The sequence below is a fragment of the Dendrobates tinctorius genome, unplaced genomic scaffold (assembly GCF_039654945.1).
Source record: "Dendrobates tinctorius isolate UK_male_01 unplaced genomic scaffold, ASM3965494v1 ptg000103l, whole genome shotgun sequence".
In the NCBI taxonomy this organism is placed as follows: Eukaryota; Metazoa; Chordata; class Amphibia; order Anura; family Dendrobatidae; genus Dendrobates; species Dendrobates tinctorius.
The window spans coordinates 6,246,297-6,264,216 of record NW_027361771.1 but is presented as its reverse complement, the minus strand read 5'-3'; the positions used below and the strand labels follow the sequence as shown (position 1 = coordinate 6,264,216).

The 17,920-nt window shown below is 40.7% G+C and overlaps 1 protein-coding gene across 2 annotated transcripts in view; it reads left to right on the top strand.

Annotated features, from left to right (window-relative positions):
• The window catches only part of LLGL2 (LLGL scribble cell polarity complex component 2), a 168,102-nt gene extending 152,013 nt beyond the window's left edge, over positions 1-16,089 (top strand). The window contains exons 17-26 of one of the 2 annotated variants that reach the window (XM_073587996.1): positions 2,856-3,006; positions 3,726-3,842; positions 4,514-4,680; positions 4,752-5,016; positions 5,139-5,292; positions 5,433-5,464; positions 6,132-6,182; positions 9,443-9,485; positions 11,921-11,982; positions 15,610-16,089. In XM_073587996.1, coding sequence (XP_073444097.1) covers positions 2,856-3,006; positions 3,726-3,842; positions 4,514-4,680; positions 4,752-5,016; positions 5,139-5,292; positions 5,433-5,464; positions 6,132-6,182; positions 9,443-9,485; positions 11,921-11,982; positions 15,610-15,617 — 1,050 coding nt within the window. In that variant the 3' untranslated portion in view covers positions 15,618-16,089. The remainder of the gene's footprint in view (positions 1-2,855; positions 3,007-3,725; positions 3,843-4,513; positions 4,681-4,751; positions 5,017-5,138; positions 5,293-5,432; positions 5,465-6,131; positions 6,183-9,442; positions 9,486-11,920; positions 11,983-15,609) is intronic. The other variant, XM_073587995.1, reaches the window with a different exon arrangement.
• Positions 16,090-17,920: the final 1,831 nt, after the last annotated feature.

Sequence of the window (17,920 nt, the reverse complement as noted above, 5' to 3'; positions counted from 1 at the left end):
TGTACACTATAGCTGACAACTTGCTGTATCACAAATGATCGGTGTTGGCACCATCCATATCTGTTTAACCCCTTAGTTGCTGTCAAAAGTGACTACATCAAATAAATGGTTAATAGATTGTTGGGGCTTGCACTTTAATCTAATTGACACACCGAGATCATGATTGTGTGGTCCTGATGTTTGCCATAGCTGTTCATGGCCAAATAGCGGCCTTAAGGGGGTTTTACACATAGCGATATCGCTAGCAATCATAGAATCATAGAATCGTAGAGTTGGAAGGGACCTCCTGGGCCATCTGGTCCAACCCCCTGCTCAAAGCAGGATTCGCTAAATCATCCCAGTCAGATGTCTGTCCAGCCTCTGTTTGAAGACTTCCATTGAAGGAGAACTCACCACTTCTCGTGGCAGCCTGTTCCACTCATTGATCACTCTAACTGTCAAAAAGTTTTTTCTAATATCTAATCTGTGTCTCCTCCCATTCAGTTTCATCCCATTGCTTCTAGTCTTTCCTTGTGCAAATGAGAATAAAGTTGATCCTTCTACAATGTGACAGCCCTTTAGATATTTGTAGACAGCTATTAAGTCTCCTCTCAGTCTTCTCTTTTGCAAACTAAACATTCCCAAATCCTGCAACCTTTCCTCATAAGACAGGGTTTGCAGACCGGTCACCATTCTGGTCGCTCTTTTCTGAACTTGCTCCAGTTTGTTGATGTCTTTTTTAAAATGTGGTGCCCAAAACTGGACACAATATTCCAGATGAGGTCTGACCAAAGAGGAGTAGAGGGAAATAATGACTTCACGTGATCTAGACTGTATGCTTCTGTTAATACATCCTAGAATTGCATTTTCCTTTTTTGCTGCTGCATCACACTGTTGACTCATATTCAGTCTGTGATCTATTAGTATACCCAAGTCTTTTTCACATGTGCTGTCACTTAGCCCTATTCCTCCCATTCTATATATGCTTTTTCCATTTTTATTGCCCAGATGTAGTACTTTGCATTTCTCCCTGTTAAAAACCATTCTGTTAGTTGCTGCCCACTTCTCCAGTTTATTTAAATCTTTTTGAATCCTCTCTCTCTCTTCTCTAGTATTAGCTATCCCTCCTAGCTTTGTGTCATCAGCAAATTTAATCAGTTTACCCTCAATTCCTTCATCTAAATCGTTGATAAAGATGTTGAACAATACAGGGCCCAGGACAGAGCCCTGTGGTACCCCACTTGAGACATTCTTCCAACTGGATGTGCAGCCATTTACGACCACTCTTTGGGTCCGATCACTAAGCCAGTTATGAATCCACCTAACAGTTGCCTTGTCCATTCCATACTTAGTCATTTTTTCAATAAGGATTGTATGAGATACTTTGTCAAATGCTTTGCTGAAGTCAAGATATACTATATCTACAGCATTTCCTTGATCCAACCAATCAGTGATACCGTCATAGAAGGAAATTAAGTTAGTCTGACATGACTTATTAGTTACAAACCCATGCTGACTCTGTTTAATCACTTCATTCTTATCCAGGTATTGACATACATGTTGTTTAATAATTTGTTCAAAGATCTTTCCTGGTATAGAAGTCAGACTCACCGCTAAAGCATCAACGATTTTGTGACGCAGCAGCGATATTGCTAGCGATATCGCTATGTGTGATACTTGCCTCCGACCGGCTCCCCCGCGCTGTCGCTGATCACGCAGCTCAATTTTTCGTCGGGCGCTTCCTGCTGGCGCCGACGAGCGACGCGCGGACGGGAGGACGTCAGGATCGCCGCATCTGAAAAGTAATGACCGCTGTATCGCTGCTGCATTGCTGTGAGATCTGCCTGTGTGGCAGCTCACTAGCGACCATTTAGCGATGCACCAGCGATCCTGACCGGGTCGTATCGTGGTCGGGAACGCTGGTGCATCGCTAAGTGTAAAGGGGCCTTTAGAGTCTGCCGGATATAGCGGCCAGTTCAGAAGTTAGTGACATTTAGGTGGTAAACAAACACTTTTTCATTCCGGCTATACCACTTTGCATTAATTCCTGAAAATCTCCTGAAGGGTTAATGAACTACCTGACAGCAGTTTTCAATATGTCAGGGGGTGCAGTTTTTAAAATGATATCATGTTTGGGGTTTTCCAATATATAGCACCCCTAAAATCTCTTCAAACCTGGATAGGTCCCTCAAAAAAATAAATTTTGTAAATTTCCTTGAAAAAAAAAAGTTTCTGATATTTTTTTATAAATAAACACAAAATATATCAATCTAAATTTACCACTATCATAAATTATAATGTGCCAGGAAAAAACAGTCTCAAAATCACTGGGATTTGTTGAAGCATTCCAGAGTTATGACCACATAAAATGACATTTGGTCAGAAATTAAAAAATTTGCCCGGTCACGAAGGGAAACTGGAGCTGGGTGAAAGGGGTTTATCAAAACCAGAAAATCCCTGTAAAGCCAAATAGGCTAAGACACCTTACCAAGAAATAGTTCAGCGCATCTTTGCACCCGAAAAGAGGGATAATATTGCAGGGGCTGGTATTCCCCATGTCCATCTCACCAGATGGATTGGGGGAACACAGTTTTCATCACAACATTGGTGTCGGTTCCAGCACATGCAGCCGTCTGCCACTTACCACATATCCCGAGAAATATGCCTTCGGAGTGTTCGTGCAAATGAAAGGTCTGTTCTCATATAGCTGTACATAGCTGTACAATATATTGTTCCTCTAGTCTCTACCTTATGATCGAAGAGGGATAGATGTATGCATACAACATAACTCCTTCATGTTTCTTTAACTTGTTTAAGTTTGGAATGTCACTAAATATTACCTTGTGTTGAAACATACTTTGCCTTAATTTCATCAGGTGCAGGAGGCAAATGCCCGTTTAGAGCAAGAAGCTCTGAATGAGATGGAGCTGGCCCCTGTACAGCGCAAGATTGAGGCTCGATCAGCAGAAGATTCCTTCACTGGGTTTGTGCGCACACTGTATTTTGCGGACACCTTCATCCGTGACAGTAAGATATATATATATATATATTCAAATGGGAATGGATAGTGTATTCTCTAGTCTAGGAAGGGTTCATGAATTTTCCATTTCGCATCAGGTCCCCTTTTGGATACAACACACATAGCAAGGGGGGACTCATTGCAAATGCTTTTCTTCTGCTGCTGTCAGAGCTCTGCTGGCTGCTATGGGGATTGGGCAACAAAACGTAAATCCGCAGAGAAAACGCTATACAGACTTGGAATTGGCCAGGGCAACTGTGAAATCTGAAATCTGCAATATTTTAAAGGGAGAATAAACTAAAATACATAAGGCAATACAATACTGCCAAATCAGTATTTAAAGCTGCGCACTATTTTTATATGATCTCCTATTTTGATTATTATTAAAGGGAAAAAAATAGAGGTTTTGCAAAATGTGTAGTTGAGAAGTTTTCCCTTATTATTCAGTTGGGAGCGCGTGAAATGCGATGTCAAAGCATTTAGTACAGATTTCACAATGGTGCCAAAATAGATTGAGAGTTGAAATGAGATTTAAAGGGTTTGCAGCAGCCGTGTGGGAGACTGCAGGTCAGAAGTGCCCTTGTATTACCATTGCCCAGAAGTGTTGAATTGGATTCCTCCTTGGAATTTCTAATCTTAAAATTTGTACCTATTTTTAAGATGTGTGGTTTTTATTTTAATAGCTGTTGGTTTTATGTTGGTCATTTTTAGCTTTTTGTTTCCCCAGGCACCCGGCATTCGCCCTCTCTATGGGCTGGTACTAACGGTGGCACAGTATATGCTTTTTCTTTGCGTGTCCCACCAACAGAACGACGGATGGAAGAGGCAGTGTCTGCTTCACAAAGTAAGGGCTAGTTTACATTGGCTGTTGGCAGCTAAACGATATGCTACGTTTGCCAACTGGTGGTCGTATAATAGCTGTTTAGACAGGCCAATTGCACTTCCGATGCATACAGAGCAATCGGTAATATATCATTTTGTGCACATAGTGTCATTGTTCTTGATAGCAAAGGTCCTGTTTACACAGTGACATTTTTGTATAAAATATTTAAAGGAGTTTTCCCACTTTCCAAAAAACTGGACCCCAAACAGTTCTTATAATGCAAGTTAGAAAACTAAATGTTACTCGCCCTCTTGAGATCAGTGATTGAGTGCAGTAAACTGTTGCAGTCAAACTACAGAAAACGGAGCAGCGGTGGGGACGGTGATTATGACCTGGTTTTGTTATTCTTCGTTACTAGAATTGTTTGGGGCCCATATTTCTAAAAGTGAAAAACCCCTTTTAACATTGCCTCAGATATAATTTCTGCCGTGCTTTTTCCTCATTTGGATGACTGGCAGTCTGTTTACGCTAGTGGACTAGCGGGAGTCAAGTGTTTCCAGGAAGGTGCGATCATATGGCTAGTCTAAGTGCACTTCTACGTGATTGTATTGTCGAGGGATAATACTGATGTTGCTGATATGAATGGTTTGTGTACATGATTATAAAGGGAAATTCTCTTCTGCTTGTTCCAGTCAAAGAAATCCAACTTATGCACAGAGCACCAGTAGTGGGGATCCTAATTTTGGATGGTCACAGCGTTCCTCTCCCAGAACCTCTTGAAGCTGCTCATGACCTTTCAAAAAGTCCAGATATGCAAGGCAGCCACCAGTTGCTGGTCATATCTGAAGAACAGTTCAAGGTAGGTGGTATGATGTTAATTGTACTGGATTAAGTTTCTACAAGCCATATTCTGACACATGCCTTTAACAGGTATTCACTCTACCAAAAGTGAGCAGTAAATTAAAGCTAAAGCTGACCGCCACAGAAGGTTGCCGGGTGCGGAAGGCCGCAGTGTGCACTTTTGGCAGTTGTCGAGCAGAAGACCATAGTGAAAATCACTTGACTGTTCTTACCAACCTTGGAGATATCCAGGTGGTGTCTCTGCCCCATCTGAAGTCTCAAGTGCGTTATGACTGTATCCGGAAGGAAGATGTGAGCGGAATAGCATCTTGTGTGTTCACCAAGAGTGGACAAGGTGAGTGGAACCACATCCAGACGGTAAAACCAGTGTCGCGCAATACAACTATTAAAATACTTGCAGCAGCTTTCTTGTATTTTCATATTCTACACTGTATACCTATTTTTTTTTCCTTGAAGGGTTTTACCTCATATCGCCTTCGGAAATGGAGCGATTCTCTTTGTCCACTTGCTGGCTTATTGCTCCTCGATGCAAGGTTGAGCCACCAGAACCATCTGTGAATGGACGATTCCAAAGAGGCGACAGTACAGAAAGGCAAAATGAACGATCCAGGCAAGTGACATGGAAGGGCCAGTTTTACACCAGCAATTGTTATGGTATCATAGCATCACTCGTACATATGATGCCTGTACTTAAACTTTTGGAAATGCCAAATGGCCTGATAATATATTATTGGTTTACTGTCATTGCAGGATGCCCAGCAGGAGTGACTCTAGTACAGATGGTAAGAAAAAAATTCTGAATTTCACCAAAATCCGATTATTACCCAGTCAGCTTGTCTTTTTTATAGATTTCAGTGACTTAGGTTATGTGCACACGTTGCGGATTCGTTTGCGGATCCGCAGCAGTTTTTACATGCGTTGTACAGTGCCATGTTATCCTATGGAAAACAAAAACCGCTGTGCACATGCTGCGAAAAACTCTGCGCGGAAACACAGCGGTTTATTTTCCGCAGCATGTCAATTCTTTGTGTGGATTCCGCAGCGTTTTTACACCCATTCCATTCTAGGAATCTGCAGGTGTAAAAAGGCAGGCGAAATCCGCACTAAATCTGCAGGAAATCCGCAGGCATTTTGACCAGCAGATTCTGCAAATTCCTCTCGAAAAAATCCGCACATGAATCCGCAACGTGTGCACATACCCTAAGACTCCATAGAACCGGAATAAGTCAAATCTGTAAAATGTTGCTTATAGGGATTTTCTGCCAGTAGGCGATTTCATAAGCGTTAGATCAGTGTGGGTATGACCGCTGGGACCTTGTCTTGAGTAAAGACACTCTTGTGGGATATCTAGTTGGAACGATAGAAAGCCCCTCTAAATGTCATTTCTTTACTGAGAAAAATCTTTATATATCTGCCTTATTTCCTAATAGTTTCTTGCCCTTCTCTCAGCACATAGATCTCGAAGGCAGGTGATGGAGCATGCATTGCTGAATGATGAAAGTGAGTGTCCTTTTGTTACTGCCGCCACTGGAATGTGGCTCATGATGTGTCATGAGGAGGGGTGTCTGGACAGTAAAGCCATTTCAAGGGATTTCAACAGTGCCTAACTGGGTAGTAGACCTGTTCCCCACACTATTGACTGACCAATCTAGGATATGTTTTTGGGCTTCTGAAATATTTCTCAAATGGGGCCATTTTATTTTTGAGTTTTACATAGAGGTCTGTCTCTCAAAAGGTATAGAGAACGTATTTAATTTGTCAATATTCCTAAGGCGTAAAAAAGGAAATTTGGTGTCCTGTAATTAAAAGGTACAATTTTCCTTCAGATTAATTATGGCATAACAATTTTTTATATTAGAATTATTAGAATTATTACTGTTACATACTTGTTTTAGCACACCCTTGGTTGTTTTTTATTTTATTTTTATTCCATCTCAGAACGTACATCTAATGTATTTATTGCAGGTGAAAAGTCGTTTCTACAGCGCCGATTTTTATTCTGTGGCCTGTACAATAGCAGAAATCACAGCCATTGCTGAAGCTAGGGAGGGAAATACCATTTAGTATACATGGCTCCCAGCAATTGCTCAACCCCTTCTTACCATCTGACTACTCATACATTATCATGGGAATGGTGTTCTTACATTTTGATGTACAGGTACAGTCATATGTTAAAGTTTGGGCACCCCTATTAATGCTAACCTTTTTTCTTTATAACAATTTTGTTTTTTGCAAAAGCTATTTCAGTTTCATATTTCTAATAACTGATGGACTCAGTTATATTTCTGGATTCAAATGAGGTTTATTGTACTGACAGAAAATGTGCAATCTGCATTTTAACAAAATTTGACCGGTGCAAAAGTATGGGCACCTCAACATAAAAGTGACATTAATATTTCGTAGATCCTCCTTTTGCAAAAATAACAGCCTCTAGTCGCTTCCTGTAGCTATTAATGAGATCCTGGATGAAGGTATTTGTGACCATTCCTGTTTTACAAAACAATTCCAGTTCATTTACTTTTGATGGTCGCGGAGCATGGACAGCCCGCTTCAAATCATCCCACAGATGTTCAATGATATTCAGGTCTGGGGACTGGGATGGCCATTCCAGAACATTGTAATTGTTCCTCTGCATGAATGCCTGAGTAGATTTGGAGCGATGTTTTGGATCATTGTCTTGCTGAAATATCCATCCCCTGCGTAACTTCAACTTCGTCACTGATTCTTGCACATTATTGTCAAGAATCTGCTGATACTGAGTTGAATCCATGCGACCCTCAACTTTAACAAGATTCCCGGTGCCGGCATTGGCCACACAGCCCCAAAGCATGATGGAACCTCCACCAAATTTTACTGTGGGTAGCAAGTGTTTTTCTTGGAATGCTGTGTTTTTTAGCCTCCATGCATAACGCCTTTTTGTATGACCAAACAACTCAATCTTTGTTTCATCAGTCCACAGGACCTTCTTCCAAAATGTAACTGGCTTGTCCAAATGTGCTTTTGCATACCTCAGGCGACTGTTTGTGGCGTGCTTCCAGAAACTGCTTCTTTCGCATCACTCTCCCATACAGCTTCTCCTTGTGCAAAGTGCGCTGTATTGTTGACCGATGCACAGTGACACCATCTGCAGCAAGATGATGCTGCAGGTCTTTGGAGGTGGTCTGTGGATTGTCCTTGACTGTTCTCACCATTCTTCTCTGCCTTTCTGATATTTTTCTTGGCCTGCCACTTCTGGGCTTAACAAGAACTGTACCTGTGTTCTTCCATTTCCTTACTATGTTCCTCACAGTGGAAACTGACAGGTTTAATCTCTGAGACAACTTTTTGTATCCTTCCCCTGAAAAGCTATGTTGAATAATCTTTGTTTTCAGATCATTTGAGAGTTGTTTTGAGGAGCCCATGATGCCACTCTTCATAGGAGAATCAAATAGGAGAACTACTTGCAAGTGGCCACCTTAAATACCTTTTCTCATGATTTGGTACACCTGGCTATGAAGTTCAAAGCTCAATGAGGTTACAAAACCAATTTAGTGCTTCAGGAAGTCAGTAAAAAGTAGTTAGGAGTGTTCAAATCCAGAAAATGATAAGGGTGCCCATACTTGTGCACCGGTCAAATTTTGTTTAAATGCAGATTGCACATTTTCTGTTAGTACAATAAATCTCATTTGAATCCAGAAATATAACTGAGTCCATCAGTTATTAGATATATGAAACTCAAATAGTTGTTGCAAAAACCAAAATTGTTATAAAGAAAAAAAAGTTAACATTAATAGGGGTGCCCAAACTTTAACATATGACTGTATATCGTGGTGATGATGTGAGCACAGGAGATGTACCTGCACAATCACCGCCAGGAGCGTAGTTAACTGACCAATTCCAAGTGCTTTGAAATGGCAAAGAAAGTGCTATTTCACAAATGTGATAGGTAGGTGTATATATATATATATATATATATATATATATATATATATATATATATATATATATATATATATATATATATCTGAAGTTTTTTTTTTTTTTTTTACTTTAATAGGTGTAAAATGATGGGAAAAAAGTGGGCAGATACAATGTTTTGATTGGCCCTTATCGCAATTTTGCAGCGGCCAAAAAAAGTAATATCAATCAACTGTACGGAATGTGTTTTTGCCCCATGAAAAAAAAGGGGGGTGATTTGGAAACTTTGTTTTTCTTTCCATAATTTAAACTTTTTTTACTGTATTTATTGGTACCCTTAGGAGATTTTAATTTGCGATCGCCTGATTGCTTGCGATCTGTATAGAGAAAATTCATGATCTCCTATGAACCCCAGCCACAGGTGACATGTGTCTGGAAAGATGCGGGCTCTGCGTGCAAGCTCGCGTCAGTCAGTCAGAGCTGGCATATGACATCAAGGGGTGAAAGATGTTTTTAGTATGCACCCACCACCGAATGACAGCTTTCTGTGTACAATGTGCGGGTGGGGTTATACAGAACTTGTAATCCAGAGAACTGTTAGATCTGCAGCCAAAAAAACTGTGATTTTATCCAACCCATTAAGTGATACATTTCAGGGATCGGGGTTTCTGCCCCTACATCAAGTTGCTCTCATATGGGGTAACAAAAACCTGGTAAAAGATTCTTTTAGATGTAAAAAAGATTTTTCTGACAGCAAATAAACCTTTTAAATGATGGACTGAAAGTGTGAAAAGGTTGTTGAACTAATTTATGTAGTGATCAAATAACCTTGTGATTAAATGCAATAACTGTTATCTCTGTAGATATGCTGAAGGAGATCCAGAGCACTTTGGAAGGTTCTCGAACGTAAGTGGGATTGTATCTGTCTTAAAAAATAAATAAACAAGGTGTACATCTGTGTTATAGTCCTTCACTAAAATGGGTACTCCATGATAGTTCATACCAGACAGCTACATCTGAAGAGCATTTGGTACTGTAGTACCCCTAAGGCAGGGGTGGGGAACCTCAGGCACGTGGGCCTTCTACAGCCCTCTATGACCTTTTATCTGGGCAGATTCCTGGGGACTGCAGTGCTTGGGCCCACAGCTGTATTTTGACAGCTGCCAGACCATTAATTGCTTGCTCTGTGAGCACTAGCACACAGTGTTCACTACTGCATGCTGAGGTGCATAGAATGAATGCCAGCGACAGGATGTATTTTGTGAGCTGAGTTGGCACACAATTTCTACAGCCCCCGAAGTATCCAAATGGATAGAAAAAAGATTCCCCACCCCTGCCCTAACGGTATGTGTGCACAACGTCTCTTTCAGGCAGACACGTTCCATAACTTACCTAAAAAGCCGTTATCAAACATTAAGGCTATGTGCACACGCTGCGGATTTTGCTGCGGATCCGCTGCGGTTTTGGCCGCTGCGGATCTGCAGCAGTTCTGCAGACAGTGTACAGTAGCATGTAAATCTGTGATTTACATTCTGCGGTGCACATGCTGCGGATTTTTAACTGCGGAAAAGCTGCGGTTTTGAATCCGCAGAAAGAATTGACCTGTCACTACTTTTCTGCGGATTCTGCTGCGGTTTACCATCTCCTCCATTGTAGAGATGATAAACCGCAGGCCAGTCCGCAGGTCATCTTACCTGCGGTTCCGCAGATAGCAATCCGCTGCGTGTGCATAGCCTAAAAAGAATGAATTCTGCACTGTAATGTAAGCAGACGTGCAGTAACTGCTACATGTTCCTGCAGTGACCTGACCATTCTCTAGCAGCTTCCACATGCATACATACATCAATATTGCCATAAAAAATTATCACAAAGGCGCCAACAGACTTAAGAGAAAACTGAAACCTACAGCGATATAGTGAGCCTACAAGATCAGTACGTAATGGAAATATATAAAAGCTTATTGTTCATTTACACGAACATAAATATAAACTACTGGCTGAAGAGGACCAGGGATATGTATATCTAGAGCAGATTCAGAAAAATATAACTAGAAGCCCTACCCCTAGGTATCAAACATATAGCTGAAAAACATCAATATACTCTTAAATAACTATTCCCATAACATGTAAATCAGCAAAGACTGCTGCAAAACGATATTATGTGCAGAAAGATTTTTGCACCTGAGAGCGTCTTTCTCTGCCCAGTTACCCATTGCTATGGCCGCAGGCAGTTATAACAAACATAGGACTGGCATTCTTCATATAGAACATCACCTTCTTATTATTCACATGTGATTTATCTTGTGTGGGACTCTGCATAATACTACTCTTTTTAAGGCACATTGAGGCTAGTAGAATCTCTGCAATATTTGTACATATCCATTGTCCTCTTCATCCTGTATTTGTGTTTTATATTTATAGTAATGTAAATTAACAATAATAACTTTTTATCTATTTCCTGAAACTACTCCTGCTTGAAAAACTCGGTGGGTACGTCTGTGTCTAACAGACGCTTATTTCTCGTGACTGGTGGAGGTCAGATGCTAGCCGATCACCTATAAACAATAACTGCAAAAAGAAATGTCTGTAAGGCTAAGTTCACACTTGTATACTGGGACTCTGCAGATGGCTGCGTACTTCCTCCCTGAAGCTCCGCCCACTTCCGCACTTTCGTTTAGGTCCACTTACTGCTGCACGCATCCTGCATACCTATCTTTAACATTGGGTATGCAGAACATGCAGATGTATGTGGATGCGTCATTTTGAGGCACCCGCCGACTGCACGGGAACGCAACTTGTTGCAACAGAACAAGTGCGGAAGTGGGTGGAGCTTCAGGGAGGAAGTACGCAGCCGTCCGCAGAGCCCCGGTACGCAAGTGTGAACTTGGCCTAAATTCTTGCAGAAATTTCTGCACGGTTTCTGCATTTCTTGCCAGTACTTGCGCTGGGGAAAATTCTGCTGTGTTTTTAGTGCATTTTTGCATGCGTTTTTTTTTTTTTCCCCCTGTGCATTCAATGTGTCAAAAACGCGCAAAGAATGGACATTATACAGATTTAGACGCACAGCTAATCCTGAAAGGAAAAATACTGATTATGTGCACAGCACATCAGGATTCTCATTGACTTTGCTGGCATAAGGATTCCATAGCATTTTTGGGCCAATTCCACACGGAAAAACACATCAAAAACGCATCGTGTGCACACAGCCTAAACTTTCCAACATTTCCTCTTTAAACCTGATGGAAACTTTTTTCCCAACCAAATGATGTCACAAAAAAGTATAACTGACATGTACAACTAGCAGTCATACCTTATCAGTAACTGTTACATCCTTCTTTGTAGGAGTTATGGAGAAAAAAACTCTCGCCAGATTGCTGTAGGAGGCAGGCTTAGTAATGGAGCAGGTATAGTATATATCGTTTTATAGTATATATCAATCACTCTGCGTTGGATTTAACTACTGTTGTGCTCAAAAGTTTACATACCCCCGCAGAATTTTTGCTATCTTGGCCTTTATTCAGAGAATATGAATGATAACACCAAACTTTTTCTCCCCTCATGGTTAGTGGTTGGGTGAAGCCATTTATTATTAAACTACTGTGTTTTCTCTTTAAATCCTAATGACAACCCAAAACATCCAAATGACCCTGTTCAAAAGTAAACCTACCCCGTTTCTTAATAACATGCATTACCCCCTCTAACATCAATGACAGCTTAATGTCTTTTGTGGTAGTTTTGGATGAGGTTCTTTATTTTCTCAGATGGTAAAGCTGCCCACGCTTCTTGGTAAAAAGCCTCCAGTTCCTGTAAATTTCTGGGCTGTCTAGCATGAGCTTCGCGCTTGAGATCTCCCCAGAGTGATTCAATGATATTGAGGTCAGGAGACTGAGATGGCCACTCTAGAACCTTTGCTTTGTTCTGCTGTAGCCAATGACCGGTCGACTTGGCCTTGTGTTTTGGATCGTTGTTGTGTTGGAACGTCCAAGTATGTGCCATGTGCAGCTTCCGGGCTGATGATTGCAAATTTGCCTACAGTAGTTGCTGATAATGTGCTGCATTCATCTTTCCTTCAACTTTGACCAAGTTTCCTGTGCCTTTGTATCTCACACATCCAAAAAACATCAGCGATCCACCTCCGTGCTTTACAGTAGGAATGGTGTTCCTTTCATCATAGGCCTTGTTGACCTTTCTCCAAATGTAACGTTTATGGTTGTGGCCAAAAAGTTCAATTTTCGTCTCCACTCTAAACTACCTTGTTCCAGAAGTTTTGAGGCTTGTCTCTGTGCTGTGTTGCATATTGTAGGCGAGATACTTTGTGGCATTTGCAAAGTAATGGCTTTCTTCTGGCAACTCGACCATGCAGGCTATTTTCATTCACGTGCCGCCTTATTGTGCATCTTGAAACAGCCACACTGCTAGTTTTCAGGGAGACCAGTATTTCAGCTGATGTTATTTGTGGGTTTTTATTTGCATCACAAACAATTTTCCAGGCAGTTGTGGATCAAATTTTTGTTGGTCTGACCGTGGTTTTGTTTTTACAGAGCCGTTGATATTCCATTTGTTAATCACAGTTTGAATGCTGCTGACTGGCATTATCAATTTCTTGGATATCTTTTTGTATCCCTTTCCTGTTTTATACAGTTCAACTACTTTTTCCCATAGATCCGTTGACCATTCTTTTGCTTTCCCCATGACTCACAATTCAGAAACGTCAGTAGCTAGATGAAAGATGCAAGAGTCTGTCTGGATCCCAGAAACTTGCTCAGCTTTTATGTACACACACTGATTACAAGCAAACAGGTCACAGGTGAGGATGTTACCTTTAGTAGCTATTCAAACTCATTTGTGTCAACTTCTGTGTGTGTTATCAGGCCAAAATCACCAGGGTATGTAAACTTTTGATCAGGGTTATTTGGATGTTTTGTGTTCTCATTATGATTTTAAAAAGAGAAAACACAGTAGTTTGACAATAAATGGCTTCACCCAACCACTAACCATGAGTGGAGAAAAAGGTTTGGTGTTATCATTCATATGCTCTGAAAAAAGGCCAAGAAAGCAAAAATTCTGCCGGGGTATGTAAACTTTTGAGCACAACTATATCTATTAAAACTAGCTCTATTTTTATTAAACCAGTCTGGTTTTGAACTGTCTCTATATTGTATCTAAATTAAACAAAAAACAAAATAATGGCGTACTCCATTGGATTAACTTCTGGATATATAGCCTCCTGCACATGGCGGTAATAAAAGCGCTTGTATCATGGAGCATTGAGCAGTATTTTTCTTTGTCTTATGTCAAATGTGTAAGCTACAATGAAAACCATGTTTGGTTACACTGTTAACATCCTTTTGGTAAAGGAAATCTGTCAGTAGGATCAACCCTCCTAAGCAGTCTATATGGACATGCTGATCATAGGAAGTTGAATACAATAATGCCTTGATACCTACGATCCTATGTCTTAAGCCCCCATCACACATAGCGATCTTACTAGCGAGATCGCTGCCGAGTCACAAGTTTTGTGACGCAACAGCGATCTCACCAGTGAGATCGCTGTGTGTGACACTGACCAGCCCCCCTGCCGGTTATCGCTGATCGTCCTGGAATAGCCAGGACATTTTTTGATCGGTGGTCTCCCGCTGGCCAGCACGCATCGCTGCGTGTGACAGCAGCAGCGCGCTAGTAACTAAGGTAAACGCAGGGTTTCTAAGCACCGGGCGGTGCTTAGAAACCCGATGTGTACCTTTTAGTTACCAGCGCGCTGATGCAGGGAGCTGGTAGCCAAGGTACACATCGGGTTTCTAAGTGATTCACGCCCCTTAGAAACCCGATGTGTACCTTAGTTACCAGCTCCCTGCATCAGCGCGCTGGTAACTAAAGTACACGGCGTCGCTGGTACTGATCGCTGGTGAAGCTGTCTGTTTGACAGCTCACCAGCGATCATGTAGCGACTCACCAGCGATCCTAACAAGTTGATATTGTTGTCGGGATCGCTGGTGAGTCGCTATGTGTGACGGGCCCTTATTCCTGATATATCCATGGTTTTTTTCTATGTAAACTATCTGTTAGACTATGGGCCGGACACTGATCTGCATGAGAATCTGCCTCCAGAGCTTATTATAAATGAAAGATATACATAGTAACATAGTTAGCGAGGCCTAAATAAGACATTTGTCCATCCAGTTCATCCTATATTCCATCAGAATTGATCCCCAGATCTATGTCCTTCTAAAGAACCTAATAACTCTAAGATATTGTTGCGCTCCAGGAAGACATCCAGGCCTCACACTGGTAACTCATCTAGGGCAGGCAAGAAATTCAAGATTCTCACTGCCCTAGATGAGTTACCAGTGTGATATATAATGGCTGCTCTTGTGATCTCAATGCAGAGCTGTGTGTGATTATACCTGACACATCTGCAGATTCCTCTTGGTGCTTCAGCTTTCAGGCACCCAGTCTTGCAATATTGTTACAGTGCAGCAGAGCTGTAAGAGCTGCAGCTGCTAACATGTTTGTATGAGACAAAGTTCAGTTCTACTGTTCTATGTTGGTTGCAGATCTCACACTAGTATTGCCTTCTTTCATTTATAATGAGCTCTGGCGGCAGATTCGAATGTAAATCAATGTTCGGCCCTATAGCCTGAAACAGCTCATTTAGATGTAAGAAAAACATGTATTTCTCTGGAATAAGACATCAGATTGCGAATTTCAAGGTATAATTTAATTCTGCTTTCTATTGCCTACATGCCTGTAATGACAGCTTCATCCTACTGACAGATTCCTTTAACTCTATGCTCTTGTGCTTTGGTGATGATTTGTAACAATTCTTTAAGATCACAAGATTCTTCTGTGCTCATTGTCGCTCCATGATGATTTTTGTGGCTTGCTTTTATATCATTGGTGTAATCTTGTAGTTTTAACTTTTTTTTTAAAGTTTATGTATATAAAATTATTTATTTTGGGAAACTTAGGTAAAAATTTGAAACGTACTGTATTGTCATCAATACTAATCTGAATTTTATCCTTTTTCAAAGCAGAATGACATTCCTCCTGACACACTGATGTTTTAGGTTCAACCTAACCCATTGTGAATACACTACTGACCGGAGGCCCTTGGACTAGAGCAAGCTACCAGACAATGCTTTTCTCCATGGTTTGGACTACGTGGCCATGTAGCCTCCAATCTGCACATGTCTCTTTAGCTATTCCTACAGGAAATTGTTTTTTAAGTTATACATTTTACTGCCTTACACCCTTCCTTCTGACTTTTCCTTGGGAGGAAGATGGACAATTTTTTTTTTTTTTATTTTGTTTTTAACAGATTTTCTTTTATTGAATTCTTTTAGGATCAATGTTTTTATACTGTACAATGTGGTGTAAGATGCCCTTGATGTTGGGTAACTTGAATTTATTGGGTTATTGTGCTTCCCAGTGATTGGGCTGCCATGCAATCTATTTTTGTAGGAAATAACCATTTGGTTGCCTTGCACACCAATAAATTATATGTTCAGTTACCACTGGCTCTGTGTGAATGATTGACAATATGTAGATTGGTACCTTGTCCCACGACTGGCAGTAGAGGTTCTGCACATCAAAACCAACATCTGTAGTCCTGATTTAGTAAAACTGTAAAATCTGGTTTTCTTATCAATAGTGACTAATCAGAGCTCCGCTTTCGTTTCCTAAACTTATCAGATAAAATTGCATTGCTGACAGTGCTCACGTGATTTAACCCCTGACATATGACTTACTATCCCGTCCAAGTGCCCTAGGCCTGAATACCCATGGACGGTATAGTACGGGATAGTATCACAGCTGGCACCGGGCACTATGTGCCTGGAGCGGTCACGGACCGCTCCCGGCACTTTAACCCCTGGCACACTGCTGGTGGCATAGGAAAACATCGTGCAGGGAGGTGGGGGCTCCCTGCGTGCTTTCCTGAGAACCTCAGAACAATGCGATGTGATCGCGTTGTCCCGAGGGCCTCCTTCCTGCCGGATCCCGGTTCCAAGATGAGCAGGCATCGGCAAGCCTCCTGCACTGCCTGTCAGATCGCTGATCTGACACAGTGCTCTGCAAAGTGTTAGATCAGCGATCTGATATAATACAGTGATGTCCCACCCTGAGACAAAGTAAAAAAAAAAAAAAGTGTAAAAATATTTCTTAAAAAATCCTAAATAAAGAAAAAAATATTCCCCAGTAAATAACCCCCTTTCACCCCCTTAGTTAGGGAAAAATACTAGAGGGGAGATCTTGGCACAGTTAATACTAGGCTGACTTGCAATGTTGTATTCTTCTTACACGATGTATGTTTTTATGCTTTGCATCCTTCATAGGAAATGCAATAAAATTTTTTACAATGATTATTGTAGCTCATCATATTGCAAAATTAGCATTTAATTGGTAACTGAGGTTTTATTTTCAACACTGTATTAGAGATCACTAAAGTGTCCTATTTTCAGGTACATATTACTTCCTCCTCCTCACCCCACCTCCATTCCTGATAGCCCAGTATAGCTGTTCACAAGTTGTGGGAATTTTTTTTCTGTGCCTGTCTATTTGCAGGAAATAAAAAACAAAAAAATCACACCTATCTGTTTTTGATTCATGTCACAGATCAAAATCTCCCATAGAAGTCTAACTGGCTTGGAGAATCAAGGACAGCATATGGATGCCATTGTAATTGGTAGGAGAAGAAAAACAAATTTTTTGGGGGGTAGATGAGAAAATTAACTGCTAAAATTCTGATCCATTACATTGAAAAAAAAATGGACTGATTTTAATGTAAAGGAAAATCTGATTGAGGTATCCTAATCAATATTGTAGGATATAACACTGCTTATTAAATGGGTATGAACCAGTCAGGGATGACTACATTAGAGAAGAAACATTTTAGAACTTTAAAAAAAAAAATGGTGAAAGGCAGTGGTGTGAAGTAGGTAGTGACCAGCTTAAAAAACAAAACAAAAAAAAAAAAACAAACAGTTGATATTTTAATATTTTATGTTCGAGTAATCTTGGGCTTCTAGATGTGTACAAAAACTGTAAAGTGCTGCAGAATATGTTGGCGCTATATAAGGAGATTATTATCTATAAAAGGAAAAAAAGCACAATGATGTTGTCATTGGACTATAGAAAATTTGTTGTTGGCCATTTATAAAGGAGTCAGAGCTGGCCTTTTGGCTTACCACCCTATTAACGGAGGCACAAGTTTCCAAAATTACACCTGGTGTATAAAGTTGAATGCAGAATTATTGAAATAAAATGTGATGACTTTTTAATTTCAAAGACGGACATTTGGGCTGATTTACCAAAGCTGTCTAACCTTTACACTAGAGAGGCTTA